Source organism: Perca fluviatilis, chromosome 18 (genome assembly GCF_010015445.1).
Source record: "Perca fluviatilis chromosome 18, GENO_Pfluv_1.0, whole genome shotgun sequence".
Taxonomy (NCBI): Eukaryota; Metazoa; Chordata; class Actinopteri; order Perciformes; family Percidae; genus Perca; species Perca fluviatilis.
The window spans coordinates 11838213-11863860 of NC_053129.1; the positions used below are offsets into that span (position 1 = coordinate 11838213).

General features: G+C 43.5%; 1 protein-coding gene across 2 annotated transcripts in view; it reads left to right on the top strand.

Moving 5' to 3' along the window:
• ches1 (checkpoint suppressor 1) overlaps window positions 1-25648 on the top strand; it is a 105042-nt gene that overhangs the window by 74070 nt on the left and 5324 nt on the right. For both annotated transcript variants that reach the window (XM_039781262.1, XM_039781260.1), the window contains 3 exons: window positions 9631-9782; window positions 17507-17565; window positions 25514-25622. In XM_039781262.1, coding sequence (XP_039637196.1) covers window positions 9631-9782; window positions 17507-17565; window positions 25514-25622 — 320 coding nt within the window. The remainder of the gene's footprint in view (window positions 1-9630; window positions 9783-17506; window positions 17566-25513; window positions 25623-25648) is intronic.

Genomic DNA, 25648 nt, shown 5'->3' on the forward strand with positions numbered 1-25648 from the left:
TGTGTGTGTGTGTGTGTGTGTGTGTGTGTGTGTGTGTGTGTGTGCGAGTGCGTGCATGCGTGCGTGCGCGCAGGAGTGCAAACATGGGAGAGAGCGTGAGAGAGTGTGCGTCCCACGGTTGCCATGGGTTTGTTTACTAACAGGATTCTTCGCTGTGCTGAATGACATGTCTTTAATGACAAGTGTTGCCCTCAGACTTCTGGATCAGTGCTAAAGATCAGTGTTGTAACAGCACAGCCCAGAGCACAACACACACACACACACACACACACACACACACACACACAGAGTGATATATTTCTCAAAGCCTCTTATGAAATCACAGCAGAGACAACAGGCAGTTTTGGTAATCTAAGACACTATGAAGACTCTCGGGGTTGCACTTAAGTGTGTCACCTCTAACTTAACCTGGCCCTGCACAGATGAGAGGCGCGCTTGATTCTTTTGCGTTTTGACTCGGAGCATTATGAACTGTGGCATCCGGAGCGAGCTTAGATTTGTATTTGATTTAGTATCTGCAAGAGTGAGCATCATTTCCCTGTGTTTTCTCTAGGATCACAAGCTCATGATGCTTCTTAAGGTTTTCTTATTGTATTGATTTAAAGTATGCGTGTGGAAGAACACTTGCATACAGTAAGCAAAGACGCTACCTTTTAAACCAAGACACTGACAGCAGGGGTGTAAGAAAAAATCGAAAACGCAATATCGATTTTTTTTTGTTTATGTGGTTCACGTTGATGTTGTGTTTAAACCCCCTACCACTAGATGGCTATGCTGAGACACACCACTAGTGTCCTTGCCTAACAGTGCCTAGCAGTGCCTGACTTTTTGCTAGAAGCTAACAACGTAGCTACGGCTGAACTTTGGCCTACTTTAGCATAGACAATAAACAATAGCTCACTAAGAACCTGTGAACCACAATTCCAAACTGGCAGTTTGATTTTCTGTGTACTGAATTGTTTACCTAAAGTAATCTTCTTTGACTTTTATGCACATCATGTCTTTTGTTAAATATTAGTTCTTCTAAAATGATACTTTCAAAAAATCCCAATATATCGCCTTACGTACAGTATTGAAATATATTGCAATATATTGAATCGTGACCCATGTATCGTGACCCATGTGTCGTATCGCCAGATTCTTGCCAACACACAGCCCTAACTGACAGTGTATGAGGAAGTAGTCTTGTGTTTATTTGACTCATTAAGTGGCTAGCACTCTGCCTCATAACAATACTACTCCACTGATCTCTACTGCTGCATGGCCTCACCTCAGCGACTTGCCCCAACTAGTTTTATCCAGAAGTTAGTCCGTTGCCATGGCATCGGTACACATAAAAATGGCTGCCGCTCATTTTGCTACGTCGATTTGAATGGGAATGACCTTTCTATCCATTTTATTTCTATGCTTGTGCTAGTGGGCTTTTTACGATCGGTGTAATTTTCACCTCTAGCCATTTCCCTAAATCCAAATACATTAACAAACAAAGATGTTCATGAGTAATTAAACAATAAAAACATTAGTGATATACAGCCACAATGTGGCAACACTTTTGGTTTAGCATGAAGCTATAGCGTCTTGTTATAGGCAAGTTTTTAAATATTTTTTTTAAAGCTGCACCAATGTATATTTTGACAATAGAAATGGGTCAGTTTACTGTTCTAGGGAACTTTTTAGCATCCTTCAACTGATTGTTTTGGGGTTTTACAGCCAGCAACTTTACTGTTTTTGGTTCCCTCTCACCACTCTCATCAACCCTATTTTCAGCCACAACAGGGAGATTTGGTTTTAGAGAACCAACTGTGATAAACCCAATGTGCACTTCCTGCCCAGCACCAAACGGCAGACAGAGAAAGTTAGAAACTAGTTGGTGAACATTAGGGCTGCACAATGTTTTTTATCATCATCGCCGTATTAACTGGCACAATACACATATCGCGAAAAAGGCTGCGACATACCGAGAGACACTTTTAAAATGTAGCTGTCATTGTTTTGTTAGCGTTGCCTTTTATATTCAATTCGATGTTCAATTTGTTCAATAAAAGAATGTTGGAAATGATTTCCTTTCGTTTGTTTTAAATTCAACAAGCAGTTTGTTGTATATTAGCAGAATAAGAAAAAGCAGCAGAAATGCAGAACTGTGTACACTTCAGTGTCTGGATATTTATCGGCAGTTACCGTTATCGCGATATTCAACAACGTAGCCGCATATCACATAATTTCCTCATATCGTGCAGCCCCTTAGTGAACATAGTGTAGTATTAAGAAGCTTATGAGCCAGACATTTCCCCTAAAAGGAAAGACGATGTTGCATCGGGCCTGCTGGATGTGTACAGCCAATCGTTTGCTAACATGTTAGGCATATCAACGTTAGAAGGTGTTCATATTTCAATGTTGTGTTAACAGCTTGCTCTATTCCTTTCAAGTGGCCTGAAAACCAGTTAATACTGCTTTAATCAGCTGTTGAAAAATGCAGCTGGCTTTTCCCCCGATCTTTTTATTATTATCGTGTTTGTTTCTGTCATTGTGAGTCATGGGTATCACATAGCGTTTGTTCAGTGTTGCCTAAGGGGAAGTAATTTAAACATCTGTAAGAGCGCTTACTTGGTCGCGTCCGCGGAGAACTTTCACGGATGTGAAAATTATGCCACCACGACAAGCTCAGGAAGGACAGAAACCCAAAGGACCTCGCTGAAATTAATTGCTAAGTGACAACATATCATGTGCTTTGGGATTAGCTTACATTGGACTGGGTCCAGTTTGTGCCTCTCTTGTGTTTTTACTCAATCAGCATTTGCATTTCTGATTATATTCCAGTCACAGATTGAAGACTGTGAGATCAGTTTTAAAATGCATGGTGAACCGGTTGGAATATACTGTATTTTTCATACCAGCGAGTTCAAGTCTTTGGGGAATCTGGAAATTTCTTCCAGTGTTGGCTATTGCCCTGTTTTTTTTTTTTTCTTTGTGGAAAACACAGACTTATATCTGTGACTGGATTGTAATAGCCAATGTAAAAATGTATAAATACACACAGGAGAAGCACAAACTGGGGCAAACTTTTAGTTTAAATTAGAACCACATGGGGAACAGGTTTGGTTCTTGTGGAAGGAAAGTCAATTCATAACACCTGTGGAAGACATTTCCACATATAACCTAGGGGTGGGGGAAACAATCCATACAGCATAGTATCGCCATATTTTTCGTTGCAATACTGTATCGACGCACGGACGCCAAATACCAATCTTTTATTATTTAAATTGCACATGCACACTATTTCAGTCCACCAGATGGTGCAGTTGAGGTCTTCTCCCCGGGTGAGGTCAGCAGCGGTGACCGTCAGCGTGATTTAAAATCTCTTAGCCCTCTCTGCCCTCTGTCTGCTCAGCTGCTAAGACCTAAGACCGATGTGCTGGCTCGATGGTGTTTTGAAGCCCCCAACCAAGCCTTCAAGGCAGCGCTGCGACCGTCGTCTTCAAGGCACCTAACCCTAACCATTGCCTAATCCTAGTGCCTTCCAGGCAGCGCTGCCTAGAAGACGACGTTGGGGGCTTTAAACACCAAACACCGCTGTGCTGCGAAGCGTCTGCCCTCAGCATCGTCTGAAAACATTTTTTTTTCTTTTTACTTTATTGACAAATTGTCAAGTTTCCAGTTGACTGCAGTTATACGTTATTGTTACATTATGTTGTTAATAAATGTTTTAAATTTGACAATGTAGTGTGGTACATTGCAAACAAAGGTCAGATATTATATTTTATAAAGTCTAGTCTAAAAATGGCATAGCATCCTTTGCTTTAAAAAAAAAAAAAAAGTAAAAATTGAGAATCGAATCAAACTGTGACCTTAGAAGCGAAAATGTAATCGAATCGAGAATTTGGAGAATCGTGACACCCCTACTTGTAACACAGGGGGTTAATACGGCTTAAACACAACCGGGGTTGATGCTTTTACTGCCACTGACTGCGGATGCCCATCATAATATTATATGCAGTCATAATACTTCAGATTGTTAGTATAGGTTAAGTCATATTGCACTGGACCCCAAAGCCTCTTATACTGATGCCTTGCGTGTCTCTGCACAGAGAGTGGCAGCTCTGCGCTCTCTGTGCATCATACATCTTTTTTTAATCTCGTTTCATTGCCGAGTCGAAAAACAAAATTTGCTTTCTCCTCTCATAATAGCCGATATGAACAGTTTAAATGGGTCTCTACGGTATACGGATGCCATTGTTAATTATGATAGAACTATTTGAAGCTGTAGTTGCAGTGGTGGGAGGCATAACAGCTGTTATTGAAGACTTAAAGGATTTTTTTCTTGTTTATCATCAAATCACATCAAAAAAAAAAAAAGCCCCGAGCCCATTGGTTCCAAATGGAGATGTAAATCTGTAAAAAAAAAAAAAAAAAGGGATACAAATATAAAGTTTCATGCACCGTTAGTTCTCGGCAAACATTTCTCGAACAGGAGGAAGTAGTGCATTTTTTTTGGGGGGGGGGACCACTATTTTCAGCTGTGGATTAATACACATTTGGTGCTCTAGTGAGTATTTACAGCAGCATGACGGCGTACGTGTGAGTGACTGAAGAATGAACTACAGTGGCCGTGTTCATTGCAATAAAGCGACGTGTCAGTCAGCGCCAACAGTGGCTCGATGGGTTTTTAATAGTCGTCGGGCAACAACGGAGCTCTGCGGCACAGACAAATGAATTACATCAGGCTCACGGGCGACACTTGTTAGTAGCATTAATGTGTGGTTGGTTTGGTCTTTTTATGGGATTTGTTGACAGTCAGAAAAATAAAGAATGTGGTCAGACTTAAAGGAAGAGTTCAACATTTTGGCACATGTGCTTATTTGTTTGTTTTTGTTGTTGTTGCTGAGAGTTAAATGGGAAGACCGTTTTAACCACTCTCATTAAATATGAAGCGACATCCATTAGACAGTTAGCTTAGCCCAAAGACTGAAAACACAAGAAAACAGCTACAAGTAGAACCATCTGAAGCACTAATTAAGTTCACTAATTAACCCATGCGTTTGTTTATGTTCTCTGTTTAATATAAAGTGCAAATATATATTCATGTATTAATTAACACCCCAATGCTTAACTTTTTTTGTATGCATTGAACAACCCAAGAAACAAATAATGTGTTCATTTGTGAGCTTTCGAGAAGCCCGTAGTTGTATGTTGTTACCATTTGGACAGAGCCATGCGAGTTTCCCCCCTGCTTTTAGCCTTTATGCTTAGCTTAGCTAACTGGCAGTAGCTTCATATTTAGCCTGCAGACATGAGAGAGGTATGGTATCTATCTCATCTCATCTAACTTTCCGGCCAGAAAGTGAACAAGCGTATGTCCCAAAATGTCACTGTTCCTTTAACCCATTATGTATGTGGGTAAGTATTGGTTAAATGTACAGACTAAATAGATGTGGCATAGTAGGATCAGTGTAGTAGCCTTTTCTAAGTATTGCCTTCTATGTATTTATGTGGATTTGGATGTCTTAAATGAACGGTCCTAGTGTAAGCGATGCACTGTTTGTGTGTGACAGGTAAATGCAAAAAGATAATAGTGTGGATAGGAATGCAGTAGCAGTAGTATAGTGTTACTAGCGGGGTCAGTGGCAGCAGGACTTTTTAATATCTCCCATTTCCAAGGGTTACCAGCCCCCACAGCTTATATAACACAGGAAACAGATGTTGGCAACACACAATCATCTCTCTCTCTCTCTCTCTCTCTCTCTCTCTCTCTCTCTCTCTCTCTCTCTCTCTCTCTCTCTCCGCCTTTGTCTCCTCTTTCTTCCCCTTTTGTCTTTTACTCACACTGTGCCGTGTCCAGGGCAAGTTACAGTATGTCTGTTTTCTCCATCATGAAAATATCTCTCAGTACTGTGCAGCTGTATAACACAGAGGTGCTGCTTTCTTAATCAGAACTACCACAAACTGGTGTAGTGGCACAGATACATATCATTAAATCCATTTCTTTTAAGTGTATTGTTGCTTTTACTTGCAATTTGAAGTCCAGAGCAGTGCCAGTTTCACACTGTATGTATGAGATATTTCTTAAAGCAGGCGTTAACGTTTCGAGTCCTGGATTAGTTGTTGTGTAATCCTGCTCTTTAGCCGCAAACGCTACAGTGATGTGACTATTCTCCAGCACACAGATGTAGCGCAAATAAACACATCATCCCGAAAGTAGTGCTCATACCAGAGGCGCGAGGCCAGATGGGATCAGAGGATGGAGAGAGGGAGTAATATAAATGGAGATCACAAACACAGTTTCAGGTGAAAGTCAAGACCCCGGTCTTCTATCACCTGCTTTCTACGCTGTCAGATCCACCCTTGTGGAGGCGTCCTATTTTAAAAAATCGGTGGCATACTGTATCAAAGTTGAACCCCTCTGAAAACTTAAAGCCAATCTCTGACCTCAAATACTTTTTGTGGTAATCGATTTCGAGGCATGCTGCCTTTTTCTCAACTTTTTTGCGAATTTCCATTTCACCTCCTCTTCGCCTCCAAGCACAGATGATGCCTGTTGCCAAGACGACCGCTATAACCCAGGTGACGGACCCTTCCTGTGAGCTGTGCCCTGTGATTGGCCTATCGACCGGGGGAGGGGGGGTCTACAGATTGAGCCTTTTGATTGGCTGGCTGGTTGGCAGAAGCTCGGGCAGACAGGGATTCTGTAAAGAGCATTGATTTAATCGGCTTGCAAGTGGGCAGACAGTAGGCACACACACACACACATATATATATATATATATATACACACACACACACACAAACGGCTGGCGCCCTGGAGGTGCGAGGGGAAATTTGGCCCAGTGGGGGTCACCTCTGTGGGAGAGTGTATGTGTGTGTAATATCATGCTCTCCAGGAGAGGCGTTGCTGGCAGTAATAGAAGCACTCCCAGGAGCAGACCACGCTGGGTAATATCACACTCCCTAGGGAACTTGCCATACACACACTCACCCCATTCACACACACACACACACACATAGCAAAACATGGCACATATGGCCCGTGTTCAACACGGCTCACATACTAATGCTCAGATCCAAACGGGAGACACAAATCAACAGTGCACTCACATCCTGGTTAGCTTCTTGCATTCTTACCAGGTCAGATGGTGTCTTGACTGGTAGCATAGATTTTGAGTGATTCCCTGGATATCCTGGGATCAGGAGACACACTGAGAGACGCAGGGTATACACAGAAGGCTGTGCATGGTCACTCATTAGAAATGATACAGTTTGTATTAGGCCTGGGACGATACGCTTTTGTCCCGATTCAATTCTTTCGCGATGCACTGGGTGCCGATTTGATTTGTATTGCGATTTTCATTCATTGTGATTCTAGAAGAACTGCGATTCGATAGTAATTGAGTATTGTGAAAAACAAAAGTTGAATGATACACTTCTAGAGACAATATATCATGAGACATTTCAACAAACTTATTGGGAAATAAAGGATGCACATTACATGTCAGTCTGACTTTTATTTCATTTGTAAAGAAGTACATAACATGGATTTCCTGCGTTTTCTGCTTTCCGTCTGTTTTTCTGGAAACGGATATGATGTAGGCGCCGTCGGCAGTACCGTATAAACAGAAAATATTTTGGTGAATCATTGGTAAAATAAAAGAAATAAATGAACCGATTCTGGTGATGGGGTGCAAACATTCTTTTCATCCCTATTGAAATATCAGAGATATATAGATTGTTGTTTGTGGCGTGTGTTAATTGCTCCTAGTTATAATAAAGATTTCACACAAAATAAACGTAGAACATTGAAATAATAATAGCATTTAAAGGCTTTCGCAGAATCAAAATTAACTGACAAATTGTAAGGATTTTTTGTTGAATAATGAACAACCAGGGAGATGTAGAGTAAATCTTTGTCTCTGATTGGCTCCTCAGAACAATACGATCTCTCACTAAAATAGTTCACCGAAACGTGTTTCTGAAACCATTTTAAGCGAGAAATAGGCCGTGCAGCTGCTGAATCTGTCTTCATTTCAGATCAACAAAGGTCAGTTTAAAAGATTTTCGTCCGATTTTGAGAGACTCTAGTCACGCTCATCCCGCTCCCCGTTTCCGGATTAGCACTCTACCAATCAGATGGCTCATTTGAGTCCGACTGCCGGCAGTGCCCGCCTTCCGATTCAACATGTCAAATCGGCCAAAATGAAGGCCGACGGCTCCTCGGACGGACAACGGCACGGAACACACCGAACAGACTCGAGTCACCGACCTCGCCAGACTGTCCGACGGCCGATTATCGGCTTGGTGTGTCTCGGGCTTGAAGTTCCTGCAAAAAAAACTGAATTTTCATAAAATAATTAACATAATGCTGCATGAAAGCCAAGAAAACACATTTTCTGCTAAACCAAAAAAAGGTTGGTTTGTTTTTTTCTGACATTGACGTAATTTGGCCTTCGTTTCTCACGAATGACTGAATAATTTAGCAGAAAAACAGCAACATGGCTTCCCAGAAATAGTGTCCTCTATACATCTTTCATAGGGACTATGTTTTTAGGTAGAAAGTAGTTCCAAAAGAAAACTGTTGACGGTGAGACCGATGTGATTATCCAGAGTATCGGGGACATTGTTTCTGCGAAAACACACTCCTGTTTTCATTTTTGAAATCTAGAAAAATACATTGAATATCGCTCAAGCAAATGCAACCAAAATGAACCGCACAGCGAGACGCCGCTGGAGAGAAGTGATTTCTCTTGTGATATTTCTCATCCACTTCAAGACAAAACGCTCCTCAGGTTCGAGAATCTGTCTCCAATTAATGCTCAGACGCACGGCTCTGGCGTATCTGCCATTCCCCTCTTAATAGATCCCTCGCAGTATTTGCAGACATCAGAAGCAAATACTTCTGATGTCATGACATCTCCCCACCCTGTAGCCTGTACCTGTATCACGTCCCAGAGCACTACAAAGTGATCCGAACACAAGGCAGGACGGCTTTAATTTTATATTTACTTTGTTCTCTCTCTCTCTCGCTCTCTGTCTCTCTCTCTCTCTCTCTCTCTTTCTCCCACTTCCTCCTGCCGTACACAAACTCCAGATTTCGCCACGTTCAGATGACAAGGCAGATGAAAGCGCGGAGAAGGCGGTGAGAGATAGAGACAGGGAATGTATTTCCATAGCGGCCCATCTGAGATCCCTCCCTCCTCTATAATCTATAGGCTGGTTTCACTCAGATTGGGAGCCGACAGCTTCATTAGGTGAGGGGAAAGCTGCTTTGATCTAAAAATACACACCATCATCGCCTCCGGAGTGGAAAAAGTTAAAGAGTTTTTCCCTGCGTCTTAATCAGGAAAAAAAAAAAAAAAACTCCAGATTTTTGATTTTTTTTTTCTTTCCCCCGAGGAGAGGCAAAGGATTGGGACGTATTAATTCCTATTCCTCCGAGTGTTATCTTCCTTGGGATATCATAACTGTGTGTTACAGGTGGTTTGATAAATAAGAATCCGGCACAGGGTCTTTGAGCTCGTGTTTGGGCTTTGGACTTGTTGGCTCCCATCAGCGTGCCGTGCTGTGTTTGTGATGTGCTTTGAGGGGCCCGGCAGCACTTCCAATAACCTCTCTCGCTCTCTCTCTCATCTTTCTTTCTTTCAGAGCATAGGCAAAGGCTCTCTGTGGTCCATAGATCCGGAGTATAGGCACAACCTGATCCAGGCGCTGAAGAAGACGCCGTACCATCCCTACTCGCCCGGCCTGGCCGCGCCCTCCACCTCCCCACCCACCCTGCCTCAGACATTTCACCAGAGGTAAGACGCATTAGCTGATTGGTTGGCTGATTGGTTGATGAGTTAAGCCGCTTTCACGACACAGGTTCTGGGGTTCTTTTTAAGTACCCAGAACTATTTTGAGGGAACTAGAACAGAGATCTTCAACATGGGGTCTGGGACGCCTATGGGGTCCTCAGAGCTACTGCAGGGGGGCAAGTTTTTTCAAAATTTTAAATGTCTTACCATGAATCCAACATACAGTATTATAGCTTAGTAGCTTGGTATTCTGTGCATAAAAAAGGTATATTTCAAATTTTTTATTAGGACCAACCCCTTTTTTTCGATTGTAGGCCCAGTTTTATTATGCAACTTCATTTTATACAATATATGTAGTAGGGGGTCCTTGCGCCGTCTCTCTTTCAGCTAAGGGGTCCTTGGCTTAAAAAACGTTGAACTACAACATTCCTTCCTTCAGCTTGTGAAGATTAGGCTAATTAGTCCGCTGACATATAGGGTTGGGTAACGTTCACATTTTTATCGGCACCGATACTGGTACCTGATTTTCAGTTCCATGTACCCAACGGTACTTCTTTCGGTACTTTCCCTCTGTAATAACAAAAAAATTATTTCAGTTGTAAAAAGGATTCCAAACCTATTAATCCTATTTACTTAGAACTTTGTAGGGCTGTGCTCGATTGAAGAAATTCTTAGTCGACTAACACTCATTCAATTGTATCGACTAATCGATTTGTTGATTTAATCGCGGGATCTGTAAATCTGAGTTTATGCAAAAGCACCACTTTAATTCTTGTGTTTACCAGAGATGTGCTCGTACGTTTCTTGGAAATAAGTCATTCAGCATGAAAAAAGCATCAAACATGACTAATCGGCTAAAGAAATCTAAGTTGACTAAGACCATCACGTCTGTGTGTGTGTGTGTGTGTGTGTGTGTGTGTGTGTGTGTGTGTGTGTGTGTGTGTGTGTGTGTGGGTTGGAGCCCCACTCTCAACATGCAAAGAGGACAGATAAGCTTGGTTAGCTTAGGGACCGAAATTTGGCACCGTTTGATTTAGCGTGAATCGGTCCTCTGTAGTACCGACGTAATTCGGTCGGTACCCAAAAAAAGTACCGAGTTCGGTACCCAACCCTACTGACGTATAAAGCATCATGACAGGGCGAGGGCTGCTGGTGGTCAGCAGGGGTAACACCCTCCGCAGCCGGCACTTCGGTGTGTCCGCCCGTTTAATGCCAAAAGCACTTAATAGACCCACATAGCTTCTGTCTAACTGTGCTTTAGATCGTAACCACTGAGAGACCATCAGAAAAGAATTCACAGCACCACCATGCTCTTTCTTTCTCGATCTCCCCTGCCAGAGACAGACGTCTAGAGCGGTAGTTAAGTTTGTTGGCTGGCTCGTCTGATGTCTATCTTTCTCTCTCTTTTTCTGATGTGATGTCGTACGGAAGACGACTAGGGCCACATTGAGTTGTGAGTTTAAAGTCAGAATTCTGTGTCGGTGAAGCCCAAAAGCAAAGCCTAACATTTACTTTTAATGTTGTCCAACACAGAGAAAAATTCTCCCCTTGTCCTACAACGGTCATAAATGGATAGCAGAGTACTTCCTTGTTTTATGGATGAAACAGTCGGCGAGTTGAAGCAGCTGTGTGTGTGTGTGTGTGTGTGTGTGTGTGTGTGTGTGTGTGTGTGTGTGTGTGTGTGTGTGTGTGTGTTTGACCATGTTGTCATCCCTGCAAATGAGACTTTGATGAGACTTTTCCAGAGACAGACGGAAAAGGCAGCATTCTATGGCAACTTAGAGCAGTTGAGTATTCAAGTTTGTGCAGTGAAGAGAGTTTGGTGACTCCGACTTGGAACACTTGTGCGGACAAGCCTCACAGAAAAAAGTACGACAAGTTTAGAATAAGAATCCTAAAATGTTGGGAAAGAAATAGTGGGCAAAAAAAAGTTTGGTGAACAATGATTTAAGCCCAAAAGTCGATCTCAGTTGGTTTCAGTTGAATAGCAATTCTTATCATTCTGACATCGATCTTTGCACGTGTGCTTTTTCTCAGCAGAATATATGTACATTTGTGGTTACTTGTTATAAATGGGATACCTGGGTATACTTGGTTGCTCATTTTGCTCCACAACGTTATAGTGTTGTTCACTTGTGGAATTTATTGAATTTGTGTTCCGAGAATAAATTTCCTACTGTATTTATCTATTCAAAGTGAATCTTTGAGAATCCAATCAATTCCTTTCAAGACGGGACTTTCTCAATCGGAATTTAATCCCATGGAGATATCATTGCCAAAATCCAGTCCTACATATCATTGTAAATGAAATGTCTTTGGGTTTGATTTGCTTTGAAGACTAAACCATTACTCGAAAAAAGAATGGATACATAGATCGATAATTTAAAAAAAATAATCGCTAGTTACAGCCCCAAGGCACATAGAACATAAAACATATACACTCGTCCACCCCTCTCTCTCTCTCTCTCTCTCTCTCTCTCTCTCTCTCTCTCTCCCACCTGGCCCCAGGCATTATATAGCTGACCCGCCCCATCCTTTCCTTAAATCTTTTTGCACGCTGTTTTCATGCAGCAACACTTCCATCCCTCCTCATATCTCCTTCCCCCTCAGGCACATCACAGGTGAAAGTGCCTTTTTTTTCTCTCTCTCTGCATGTTCGCTTGTTCACTCCCTCGCCTTCTCCCTAGCACATCCTGTCCATCCCCCTGTTTTGCCTTTCCTCCGGCTCCTAACACTCCTCCGTTCCGCTCCTCTCACTCTCTTTTCTCTTCTTTTAATGTCCCACACACCCTCCCGCTCATCCTCAGGCATGCATTACAACTGGTGGGGCACCCAGTACTCCGTCTTCTTTATTTATCCCCGCTGTGATTTATTCCCTCTCTCTCTCTCTCTCTCTCTCCCTCTCCACCCTTTTTACTCTCTCCTCACCACTTTATCATTCAATTAAATCCTCCTTTGTCTACATTCACTTCATTCTTCCCCCCATACCCACACCTCTCCACAGCATCCACCTGTGTTGTTTTCTCCACATTCCCTCTCCTCTCCTCTCCTCTCCTCTCCTCTCCTCTCCTCTCCTCTCCTCTCCTGACCTCTCGTCTGCCCTCCATCCTCTGGGTTTCAGGCTCTTCTGACCATCCCTATGGATATGTCAGCAAGAGGTACTATTACTCGTCTTGCTCTCTTTCTCCCTCTCTGTCTCTCTCACTCTCTCTCTCTCCCTCCGCATACCCCACCACCACCACAAGCCACCTCCCGCTCCCCAGTTGATCCGGGCAGGTTGGCTTGCAGAGCCAGCGGACTGTGTAAGACAGAATAATTGGTTCACCATAAAATGTAAAAGTGTCATTTTGAACAATGAGGTATGGGGAAGTGGAACAAATTGGAGGCCAGATTCGGAACATGAGGAGGAAGGGGAGGCGGGTGTAGTGAGGAGAGGTTGGAGTATGGGGGAGGGGGTGGGTGAGACGGGAGGTTGGTCATTTGCATTGTGACACACAGTGGGAAATGAGCGAGTAAGTGAGGAGAGTCCATTTCTTGGTTAGAGGGTCCCTTGTGATGTTGCACCTGAAGAGCATGCTGTGTGTGTGTGTGTGTGTGTGTGTGTGTGTGTGTGTGTGTGTGTGTGTGTGTGTGTGTGTGTGTGTGTGTGTGTGTGTGTGCGTGTGTGCGTGTGTGCGTGTGTGCGCGCCAGCCATTGGTCTCCATTAGGGCTGCGACTAACAATTGTTTTCAACAAATTCTTTCCGTAATTTATTAATCTCACAATTACATTCTCCATTAATTGCCTAAAAGATTTTTTTTTCTCTGACAAAGGTCCCACTGCAGGTCAGTTTATTGAAAACAGTTTACTACAACTTTGACAAAACCTATACTTTGTGTTCCCTATGATTAAATTACAAGTCTCTGTGAGCTGACTTCTTTTTATATCATCCTTAAATTACTGGAAACCAGCAGCTGCCTGGAAAAGTCAAACGGAAATCAATCTAAGAATTTATGGTGTGCTGTCGAAATTGGCCAGCAGCAACGTAAAGCATGCGCACAGCATGTACAGTATACGCACAATTTGTTGCTAATGGGCTAAAACATGAACACCACTTGTATGTTCCTCTAAACTCTCCAGCAACACAGTGCTGCTGGTCTATAATCCCACACTTTCCAAAGATATTAAGCATGTCAGGCTGAATTATTAAAATGTGTAAATGATTATGCACAAGAAATCTGTAATAATTCCATTTTTTGTAATGGCACAATAATAAAAAACATTTATCTTACGTTAACAGTATTTCACATAATACTATCTAGATTATTTTTGGGGGCATTTTAGGCCTTTAATTGATAGGACAGATGAAGACTTGAAATGGGAGATAGAGGGGGAATGACATGCAGCAAAGGGCCGCAGGTCGGAGTCGAACCCGCTGCGGCAAGGACTGAGCCTCTGCACATAGGGCGCACGCTCAACCAGGTAAGCCACCCAGGTGCCCTTGGCTTGGGTTTTTAGAGCTTTTAAATACTTCACTGGATGTAAGCAGTATGAATTTACAACTTGAAAGCCACTTTAAAGTGGTCAATTTAAGTTGAAATCAATGTGGCAATTAATATCACCCTTTAAAGTTCTATGTTAATAACTTGGCACATTAGGGCCATTGTGGCCAGAAGGTCAGAATTTGCAACTGCAGTCTGTTATGACAGACAATAAACAAACGTGTATTGCCTTGAAGCTCGCAGATCACAGTGGATCAAAATGCGCGTGAGGAGTGGCACGAAAGTTCATTCCTGACCTCGTCAACAGTCATTTAACAACAAAAGCAAATCCCGAGCTTTCAACTGTACCACTACATCGCAGTTTATAGTTGTTATGGATCTGTCGACATGCACATTTCATTTCGTTTAGAACATATTGCAAAACACAAGAAGACTCCATCCGCTGATGAAGACCATGGGATACAGCTGAAAGCCCTGGAAAAAAGGAAGCTAGGAAGGGGTCCTTGAGTTGGGATTGCTTTGTCAAAGTTTTTTTTGTTATAACTTCTAGTCATTAACAATGAAAACTTGTGAGAACAAGCAACTCAGTTAACATAAATGCTCTGTTAACCACAACACCGTTTAAGATTTACACACATTTTACATATATATATATATATATATATATATATATACACATATATATATAAAGAAGTCACATAGAACGTTTAGGTTAAGGTTATTGTAAGTTAGAGATAGTTTTAGTGAGTCTTAAATTTGGATTAGAAGGGGCATAAGGGAAAAAATCTAGTCAGAAAAATATCAAAATGAATGTACTAAGATACAAACTATGTTAGAATATGGAGTATTCCTTAATACATATCTTAATATCCAGTGGGTCCAATCAATATAACACAATATCTCATTCAAGAGCACTCACTCTCAAGAATATTATGTTATGAAGTGTAATGACGATGAATGGTTGTTAAGGTCAAGGACTGTTTCAAGCAGTTCTACACAACTCAAGGAGTGGAAGATGAATGAAGAGAATGAGAAGATATACTGTATATATATATATATATATATATATATATATATATATATATATTATATATATATATATATATATATATATATATACAGAGAGAGAGAGAGAGAGAGAGATGGAGAAAAGAAGGACTAGCTGAGAAGGGAGGGAGGGAAGGGAGGGAGAGCCGTGATGCTTCTTTGTCCTCTACTCTTTGTCGCTCACACCTCTTTGGTTTTTCATGGACCATAATAACTCACACTGCTCCAGCAACCCCCACCTGCAGTTAGCTTCAGTGTGCATGTGTGTCCACGTGTGTGAATGGACCTGCCTGTGTATCTGCAGAGTGGGGGGGGGGAATGTATGTATCCTGTTGATGCACTTCCATGGATGTGGAGTTGTCTTACATATATAAGGGTGGGTTTGTGTGTGTGGAAGGGAGAGAGAGAAAGAGAGAGAGAGAGAGAGAGAGAGAGAGAGAGAAAGAGCATGCTGGGTAGGAGGTCAGCTTCATGGTGCATTCCTTCACACCCCATCAGCATCTGGATGAGAGGAGGAGGAGGGGAGGATGGAATGGATGGAAGGAGGAAAGGGTGTCTCAAGGGGGTTGCAGAGGAGTTCTCCCCCCCCCCCCTTCTCTCTCTCTCTCTCATTCTTTCTCTCCCACCCTACCTTTCCCCTCCCTGGTAGAAAAAAGATGGGGGCAGATGTTGGAATGGAGGGAGGTGGGGGGTGTTGCAGAACGGGCGTCTGCCACGAGTTTAGCGCTTCGCCCACCACATTAAATGCACAGGGTTGCCTTGGCAACGGGAATGCCGCCATGGCAACACATGTAGTATAAGGCAGGCAGGTGCTGTCGCACTGTGAAGCCATTTGTTGAGAGAGTAGGGGAGAGAGAGATGGGGGGGAGAGAATGAGATGGGCGGGGGTGGGGTGGTAGGGAAAACAGACAGGCTGTTAGCGCAGGAAAAATATGTTATCGCCGTGGCAACGCAATGTGGCAACTCTCCATGGCAACAGCAGGTGGCTCAGGGCTGAAATTTGCGTTCGCTGCTTTTGCTTTTTCGTATTGCTGTGTGTGCATGTGCATGTACAGTAAGTGTGTGTGGTCCATGCACCTGCGTGTGTGTGTGTGTGTGTGTGTGTGTGTGCGCGTGTGTGTGTGTGTGTGTTGTGTGAGTCCATCTTTCCCCCGCATCTGGTGAGGTGAGAGCCACATCACAAGTGCAGACGTCCAAATCCTCTCATTCAGCAGCTTAGCAGAACATAAAACAGGACTCATATTACAAAGGAAACTCTCCTGATGAGTGGAAACGAGTGGATTGCTTTTTCAGAGTTCACAGCATCCCCAGGTGTTTTCTGTCCCGTTTGTCTGTTGTTTGTGTGTGTACACATGACCAAGATCCACGTTGTCAGACACACACCGACTGTGTATGAGGACAGGCTGTCTAGCTACAGAGAGAAAGAGAAAGGAGCAGGCAGACGTGTTGTCTAACGGGGAGCTAAAGACCACTCAACCTGGAAAAAGCTCTTACAGCCACTCTCTCCATTCTCTTTTTTTCCCCCCCTATCCCTCCATCTTTTTCCTTCTGTCTTAAAATTATGGATTCACCAGCAGAACTCTTGTCTGTTGTCTTCCTGTGTGTGCATAAGTGAAGATGTCTCCGTCTATGTGAGAAATGCCGTCATTACCTCCCTCATTAGTGGTGCAATGATCACCTAAACTGAGTCCCCGGCTTTGTGTGTACCTCCGTGTGTGTGTGTGTCTGTGTGTCTGTGTGTGTGTCTTTGCAGCATGAGTGTAAGCGTGTGTTTAAATGTGTCACACTTTACGCACATCTGTCTTAAACATGCCTGTGTGACATGAGCGTGTTAAATGTGGATGCGTTGATTAGGGTTTTTCTTTTTCTTTTTTCCTCTGGTTGAATGTGTGTGAATGGACTAGTGGCGGGCGGTGGGGGTTTGTCATGAGAAATTACCCCCATGGACTACAGCGGCGAGGCTGTAATTCTCCGAGGTAATCACAGGGAATAATGGCAACAGTGGGACACCCGGGAATCTAATCACTATAATCAGAAGCGCTGGCTTATGGGCTCAAATTCCTGCCTTGCTATCTGCCTCGTGATGAAGCCTGCTAGGCTGGTTGGCTGCTGCAACATGATCAAATGGTTGACCAGTTTTCTCTTTCTCTTCCCCCACACCCTCCCCCCCCCATCCCTTCTTCTTCTGTCCTTTCTAGTCCTCCATTGTGGTCGGGGAGTCCCCTCTTCAGAAAGAACGGAGGAGTTCTCCTACAAGGTACCGTTTTACCTATTGCAAGTCTTGTACTGTATATGTGTGATCTACTGCCTCTTTCTTTCTTTCTTTCTTTCTCTCTGTCTCACCCTTTTCCTATCTCCTCCCTCCCTCCCTCCACTCTCTACGGATATGCCAACTCCAATCATCTCAATTCCAAATCCCTCTTTTTAGAAGCGCACCTTGAGAATACCGAGTGCTGAGTTCTGACACTTGGCTCGGCACCAGAGGAGGAAAGCTTTTTCTACGGAGGCGTATTTGAAAGTTTCAGCAACAACAAAAAAAAAAAGTGATAGAGACACAGCAAGTGAGGGAGGGAAAGAAAGCAAGAAAGAGAAGAGAGAATAAATCGCAGCTTCAAATCAGAGGCTGGGGAGCAATCCCCTTGCCTCCTTTCCTCATTCACTCCCTCTTTTACGCCTATACACCTTTTTCCCTGCATTTCCCATTATTCCTCTCCTCTCCTCCTCTCCCCCCCTCCCGCAAACCTCCCTTGTGGCTGGACGGCAGTTTAAATGGACATTCAATCCCAATCAGGGAGCACTCCGGGAGCTCGCTGGGCTGCCGAGTCCTAAATGGAGGGGGAAATGGATACATTAAGCGTCTGCGGCGTGCCCTCCATCGCCGCTGATAATGGAGAAGTAATGGTCAAGGAGCCGAGGTTGGAGAGAGTGTCTGAAAACCTGGACTCCCTCTAGACGCACACAATGAGAGAGTGATATGTCTAAGCAGCTGGTCAGATAGATAGATAGATAGATAGATAGACAGGCGGAGAGGGAGACTCAAGAGTGCACTTGCGACGGGAGAGACAGGAAAAGGAAACTTTTTAAATGTGTAATGTGTTTGTGGAAGGAGAGAGGGTGCAGAATGGTCGAGTGTGACATTCGGAGGCAGTGGGGAGAAAGAAAGTTGTGACAGACAGCCAGAGGCAAAGACAAGGAAAAAGAAGTGTGGGGGTGGACTGCCAGAGAGAGTGAGTTTGGGGCTGTTAGTGCCCTCCATTATTACTTCCATCTCCCATTCCCAGAGCTGCTCCGCTCAGAGCTGAGGTGGGCTGAAATCTGCCTCTGCCTGTGGTCCCGGCAGCCGTGTCCTTAACCCAACCCCATCACCCCAAAGATCATCATTCAGTCGCTCTAAATTATAGAGGATCTGCTCTAAGTGTTCCAATTTTTATTTAAGTACTTTGGTCACCTGCTATCATTAAAGAAGGAACCCTATTTCAGTTGTATTAATTTAGAAACCTGTTCTGAGGCTTTTATTATCCTGTCATCAGCAAAGGAGGAAAGTTTCCAAGGTAATAGAAACATTGACTAGCTGTTAAATGTTTAATTGCAGCATATCAGCACATCACAACCACGTTTGAAGGTCCTAACATGTGTTGGCTTTATGTCTGTTTACAAATGATTACGCTTCAACTCTACCAGAACAGTAAAGTCGGAATATTCCACTCAGATTTTTTTCCGATTTAAAGTTTCCTTTTTCTTTTCTATTGCACCTACAGACGGCTAGAGAGCAGTAGCTCTTTTTAAAAATGTAATTTCGAGGTTATAGTAAAAGCTGAATTGAATTGAAGCTGGAAAGTACATTTATGTAAGAACAACTTTGAGGTACTTGTACTTTACTCTAGTATTTCATTTCATGCTCCTAATGCATCTCACGGGGTAATATTGTACTTTTTACTCCACTATATGTTTTTTGACAGTTACAGTAACTGTGCATCTTCAGACCTGTAATCACTTGAACCTATAAGGAACATATCAAATATGATGCATTTTCTACAAAAAGTCAAATCAAAAATAGTAAAATATGTATTAGGTATTTGTATTGCGGTATTAGTTTTAGTATATTAGGATTGTATTATTATTAAGCTGCACGTCAACCAGCTACAATATTAAAATGCTGCCTACATGTTAATGCATTAGTAATAATAATCCAGTTTAATAAAATATGATAACAGGGACCATTCTGCTACATATTGAGTATTTTTTCTTTTGATCCTTATATTTTGCTGATAACACTTGTGTATTTTTACTTAAGCAGTGGTGGAAGAAGTATTCAAATTCTTTACTAATGTACAAGTAGCGATGCTGCAGTATAAATATACTCCATTACAAGGAAAAATCCTGCATTCAAAATGTATTGTGTTATCAACTAAATGTACTTAAAAAATAAAAAAACTGCAATGTTTCCAACTGAAATGTAGTGAAATAGAGAGTAATGTGGAAATAAGTACATTGTACCTTCTATCTGTATTTAAGTACAGGGCTTGAGTAAATGTACTTAGTTACCTTTTGAGACTGTACTTAACAACTTCATTTTAAATTCAAGACCTTTATTTGCAATGGAGTATGTTTCCCATTATGATATCGCTACTTTTATTTAAGTAAAACATCTGAGTAAACACTATAACAGTTGGAGGACAAAAAAAATGGAAACACACTTCATTTAAAATAACTTCAATTCTATAGAAACTTAAACAACGCCACCTTATTCTTTCAGATTTGACTAAGCTCCTGTCAGAGCAATAGAAGATTGTACAACTGTTTTCCCTGGCTGTGTAGAAGTCCTCATGATGAGTAAACTGCCCCTGTTAAGTTTTCAAAGCAACAGGAAATTTTTTGGGGGAACGTTTGGGGGAATAGAAAATGTTGCAAAAATTAGAAAAACTTCACCGATAGAAAAGAACAAGAGTTAAAAGTTGAATCTACCTGCAAGGACGTAGGAGCAGAGGTGTTGTGCTGGTGAGCGTTCAGCCTGATATGACCCATGTTTGTAGCCAGGCTTATTAAGGCGTATTAAGTTACCGTAATTAAGTGTTGCTTTTATTTTGTCTCCTCCCTGTAAGTCATAGCACAGGTCAGTCAGCCAGCCCCTTAGACGCACAGCTGGAGTGTCAGATAGACATGCTGGTCAGCCATCCAGTTAATCTGCCAGCCTACCAGCAATCAGACAGTCAGACAGACAGACCGTCGGTCGGTCGGTCGGACTGCGGACGGTCCGTCAGACAGACAGTAGACAGACAGACAGTCAATCAGACAGACAGGCAGGCAGGCAGGCAGGCAGGCAGACAGTCAGACAGACAGACCGTCGGTTGGTCGGGCTGTGGACGGTCCGTCAGACAGACAGACAGTCAATTAGGCATGCAGGTAGGCAGGCAGGTAGACAGACAGACAATCAGACAGTCAGGCAGGCAGGCAGGCAGACAGACAGACAGCATTAGTATGCATCCTGCCCTCAGACTGTACTCTGATTTAACACACAGCAGCCAGGCAGGCAGGCAGACAGGTGGTGTGTGTGTGTGGGGGGGGGGGGCTGAGCAAGAGGCCACTTTCAAACAGTTGCGTTCTCCAGGTCTGCTGGGAGTGACCTCTGAACCTTTGGACCGTGTGTTTGTGTGTGTGTGCGTGTGTTTGTGTGTGTAGAGACTGCAGCCTGCAGGGCCATGTGGACCTCATTTAGCAGGAGAGAGGAGGCTGAGTGCGTATACGGCACATGAGAGCGGAGAAGGGAGGGAGGCTGAGGGCTTCGCATGCCCTGGAAAACAGGCAGCCAGGGAGACGGGCGGCAGGCGAGGAGACGTAGGAAGCAGACAGAAAGGAAGAGGAGCTGACCAGACATGGGAAAAAAGACAGACTGGAGGATATTTTCTCTCCAGGAAAAAAAAAAAAAAAAAAGCAGAGATGCAGGCCGACACATCTTCCCTTCTGTATTTACATTTTTCTATTCCTCAGCGTGTCCTGCTTTTTGCTACCAAGCCCAGTGTTGTTGTTGTTGTTTTTTTTGTATTGCTTTGAGCTTGTAAAATCTATTGCCCAATCTCAGCGAGGACGGGCTTTGAGAGAGCTGCCTGCTCTTTTCCGCACTTAGTTTGTCACCTCACCTCCTTAGCATATGTCCCAGGTGTTTGACCTGCAGGGACAGCATGCACGCTCAGTTAAAGATTCGAGTCACCACTATCTATAGAATAACAGCGAGATCGACAGAGAGGGAAAGAAATCAACAGGAGAGGATGGAATTAGAAAGACAAAGTGAACGGTTTTTCTGAGAAATTCAAACGGCAAAGCAAGGAGGTGGGGAGACAGAGCACGCACATAAGAGGAGAGTTGTGTGTGCTTGTGTTGGAAGGGAGGTGTGTGTGTGTGTGTGTGTGTGTGTGTGTGTGTGTGTGTGTGTGTGTGTGTGTGTGTGTGTGTGCGTCTCTGTGTGTGTGTGTGTCTAGGGTAAACAGTGGTGGTCAGGAGTGTGTCGCTGAGCTATGAGAGGCCATGTCAAACAGAGCTTGGTATTTCCTTTCCCCTTTTTCTCTCTCTCTCTGTCTCTTTCTCCCTCTCTCTGCTTCTCTCTATCACTTTCTCTGCTGATGCATGATCTACCACTCTGTGGCATGTGGAAGGGGAGCCGTTGCTATGGCAACCCAAAGCCTGACTGGAGCGAGGGGTGGGGAAGGAGGGGCGTGTGCACATCAACCCGGGGAGACCTAATGCACTGCCCATGCGCACGCACGCACACACACACACAGAGCCATGCAGCGAGTGATCAAGATTACAAAAGAGACTCTGTGCAGGGACCTACTTATAAGGTTATGGAGAGCAGAGCTGCAGATATCAGGGGCAGAGCCACACTAACTGGAGTCAATAAGATTACTGTGGACACAGGCGGCCAGGGAAAGGCTACAGAAACACACCAACGTTGACAAACGACAAACAGGAACCCAAGCGTGTGTTACGACGTGAACCAAATCTACATTGTTGGTATGGTTTTCTTGGGTGGGTGCCTCGCCATGACAACTTGTATGTTTTAATGAGCTTGTGGTTCCTGGGAAATTACATTTCTCCTCATAACATCAATCATACTGTAAATCGGAAAAAAAATAGAAAGCTTTTGCTACAGTATATTAATGCTAGGGCTGCTCGATCATGGAAAACAAAAATTAGTTTGGACAATATTGAAATTCCTCATTGACTTTTGGAAAGTATTTTTTCGCAATTACTGAATTTAAAAAAAAAAAACGCGAAAGAGTCAAACTAATCAACAGTGAAAACACCTTGAACTGTGAAGTTTCCCTTCATACTTTTCCCGTTAGAACTTTTCATTGTCATTCAGAACACACGACAAAATTTACTTGCAAAGCGTAATGTGCAAAATAATCGTTCTTCTCGATTACTCTGCTATTATGATCGTTAGGAGCTGAAAACGTAATCACTATTAATGGCATGGTAACACGTTTTTGGGGAATTTGCACCTTAACTAATGCTTCTGCGGAAGACAAAGCAAACAGCAGGTCATTGTTTGCAAAATGCAAACTGACCCTAGAGATGAAAATGACAGCTGTTTTAGTGAACTGGGATGGCTGTGGTGAGCAGCCAGCCCTGAGTAATGAGAGCTTTTGGCTCAGATGTACACATACACTCTGCTTTGCTTCTCCTCTCTTCTCCTCTGCAACACAGACAATAAAGATATAGATTTAGGCCCCCGACGCAAGTGTCTTTGCTAGTTTAAGACCGACGCAGTTGTCAGTTTCCCGTACAGCGCCCACGTCGTTTAAATAGCAAATGCACCTGCGCCCATCTGTGCGCCCACGGCCGTGCTGGTCTTACAGGGAGGTGTGTTCAGGCTCATTCTTGCCGTATTGCTATCTTGAGGCAGCGGGAAGTGATCAACAAAAACCTGGTCTAAAGTCAATAGCGCGTAATTCCGCATCCCAGCCTCACTACCAGAGCTCACTAATTAACACACAAAAACAGAAGTGCAAAAATGACAAGCCGTCACCCTTTTTTCAGTCTTTATGCTAAGCTAAGCTAACCAGCTACTAGTTTTAGAGGCATACTTCTTCTGTACACGTGAGAACGGTATCGATCCTACCGTCGAAGCGAATAAGTCGTATCTATTCCTTAGATGCAGATGTATTAAAAATGAAAAACTGAAATGTCACTATGGTATGCAGAAGATGCATCGACAGCGACTACAGCTTTAAGTCTACCAGCTGTCAGATTGGATTAGGAGCGTTAGTAAACCACGATCTTCAGGTCTCCCCACAGATTTTCAAATGTCTTTAAGTCCAGGCTTTGGGTGGGCCACTTGAGGACATTCGGGGATTTGTTCCATGCCCGGTCCATTATCCTGACGTGTGCTTCAGGGTGTTTTTTTTTTGCTGAAAGGTGAATGTTTGCCCCATTCTGTGGCGTTTTTCTTCGAGGACCTGTCTGTATCTAGCTCTGTTCGTATGATTGCAGTGACACCAGGTGATAGGCGGCACCTGGTTTTTGCCAGTTGAAATGTGAATTCAATTTCTGTCTCATTAGATGAGAGAAAGCGCTATTTGGTAAACTCCAGGTGGGTTGCCATATGCCCGTTAAATGGCACGTAGATAGATTGCTGTAGAGTTGTCCTTCTGGTAGATTCTCCAGTTTCCTTGACAGTTAGTTAGCATGGCTGTCGGGCCACTTTCTCCTGCTTTCTCCTCACCAAGGCTTATTCTGGACAATTCCTGAAAGAGTCTTGGTAGTTCCAAACCTCTTCTACTTAATGACGGAGCCCACTGTGCTCCTGGGAACTTTCAATACTTTGGCAGCTTTTCTGCACTCTTTCCCAAATCTGTGTATCCACACACAAAAAGGCTTTTTTACAGTCGCCGTTCCCGACCTGTCGTGCGACAAAGTGGCGTCAAGATGACGTAGATCTTGCTGGCGCGCCAGGATTTAAAGTGCGCGACCACTCTATTTTTTTCAGCAGCGCACGACAAAGCGGAAACAGGAAGCATGGACGAGTTCTCTCTTGTAAACTTGCTGGGTTAAGATGAGCTCTTTAATGGTGAATGAAAGGCTTGATCCGACGAAGTAGGTCACCGAATCGTTGTGCAGACATTCTGAAGTATTCAAAGTGCTTCTCTTCGTCTGTCATCCTCATTTGTTTCACGAGGATATTGAACTCACCGTATTTATGTCTGGCGTTATTCAAAGGACGAGCATTCCACCTTCTTTTTCTTCGTTTCTTTGCAAGCAGGCTCAAAAGCAGCTGTTCTTCCTCATCCGTTGACTCCAATATCATCTTAGCCACTGTTGACATTGACGTCAATGCTGCTGCTGCCAGTTCTGCCATTGTTTACCTTTTTCTTTTTCTTTCCTCAGTTGCGACACCTCTGTTCAGGAGAAGACTGCAACTAGTGTCGCGACCAACGCGCACAAGCATAAATAGTTACGGTGCTACCATGACGTCACACTGTCGCGCGACAGGTCGGGAATGGCGAGTATACTGCACGTTTAAGCGTTTCTTTTACTTTCACATCGAACTGTAGGACTGATTAATACAGATGTATTTCTAATTCATCTCTAGTTTACCTTGACGTCAAAGGTCACTGGTAGAGGTAAAAGGAAATATATCTAGGTAGGGCTAACAACAATTATTTGACAGAAAATGAATAGCCGGCAACAATTTTAATAACTACATTTAATAACCAAGTCGATTTTCTTGAGTAAAAATGTACAAAATTCTCTGGCATCTTTGCTTTGCGTATTTCGAGCATTAAACGTTTTACACAAGACAAATGTGTCTTTACTCACACATTTTGAAATGTGTGGTATCCCCTTGACTTAGAGCCGCCCGCTGTTCATCCCGCAGCATCAGACAGGCTGGATTTAGCCGAGACCAGCGGTCGTTGGTAATTGAATGATTCGCAGCGGCCTTAACTCATTTATGACGCTTTCTCGCTCAATTTAACCTTGCCTTGCTCATCAATATTGCCCTGTTGGCCTCCTCAGACGGTCAGTGAATGCTCATCGAGCGGCTCCGCGGGTCTTATCGAGGTCCAATCGGTTTTTGGAGAAGCTTCCTTCCTGCTTTCGAAGCTGATTTGTGTGTGTGGCATGTGACTAATGGGTCTGTGTGCATAAGTTCTCATGTCTGCTGCTCTCTCTCTCTCTCTCTCTCTCTCTCTCTCTCTCTCTTTTAGTTCCTCGTGGTGTGATCCAAAATGGCGCCCGTATCCGGAGCCAGGCCCTCTTCCCTGTGATCAGACCCCTACCTGTTAGCCCAGTGGGGAGTAGGACCTCGGCCATACGGTGGGTGAACTTTGCTCCTGTCGCCT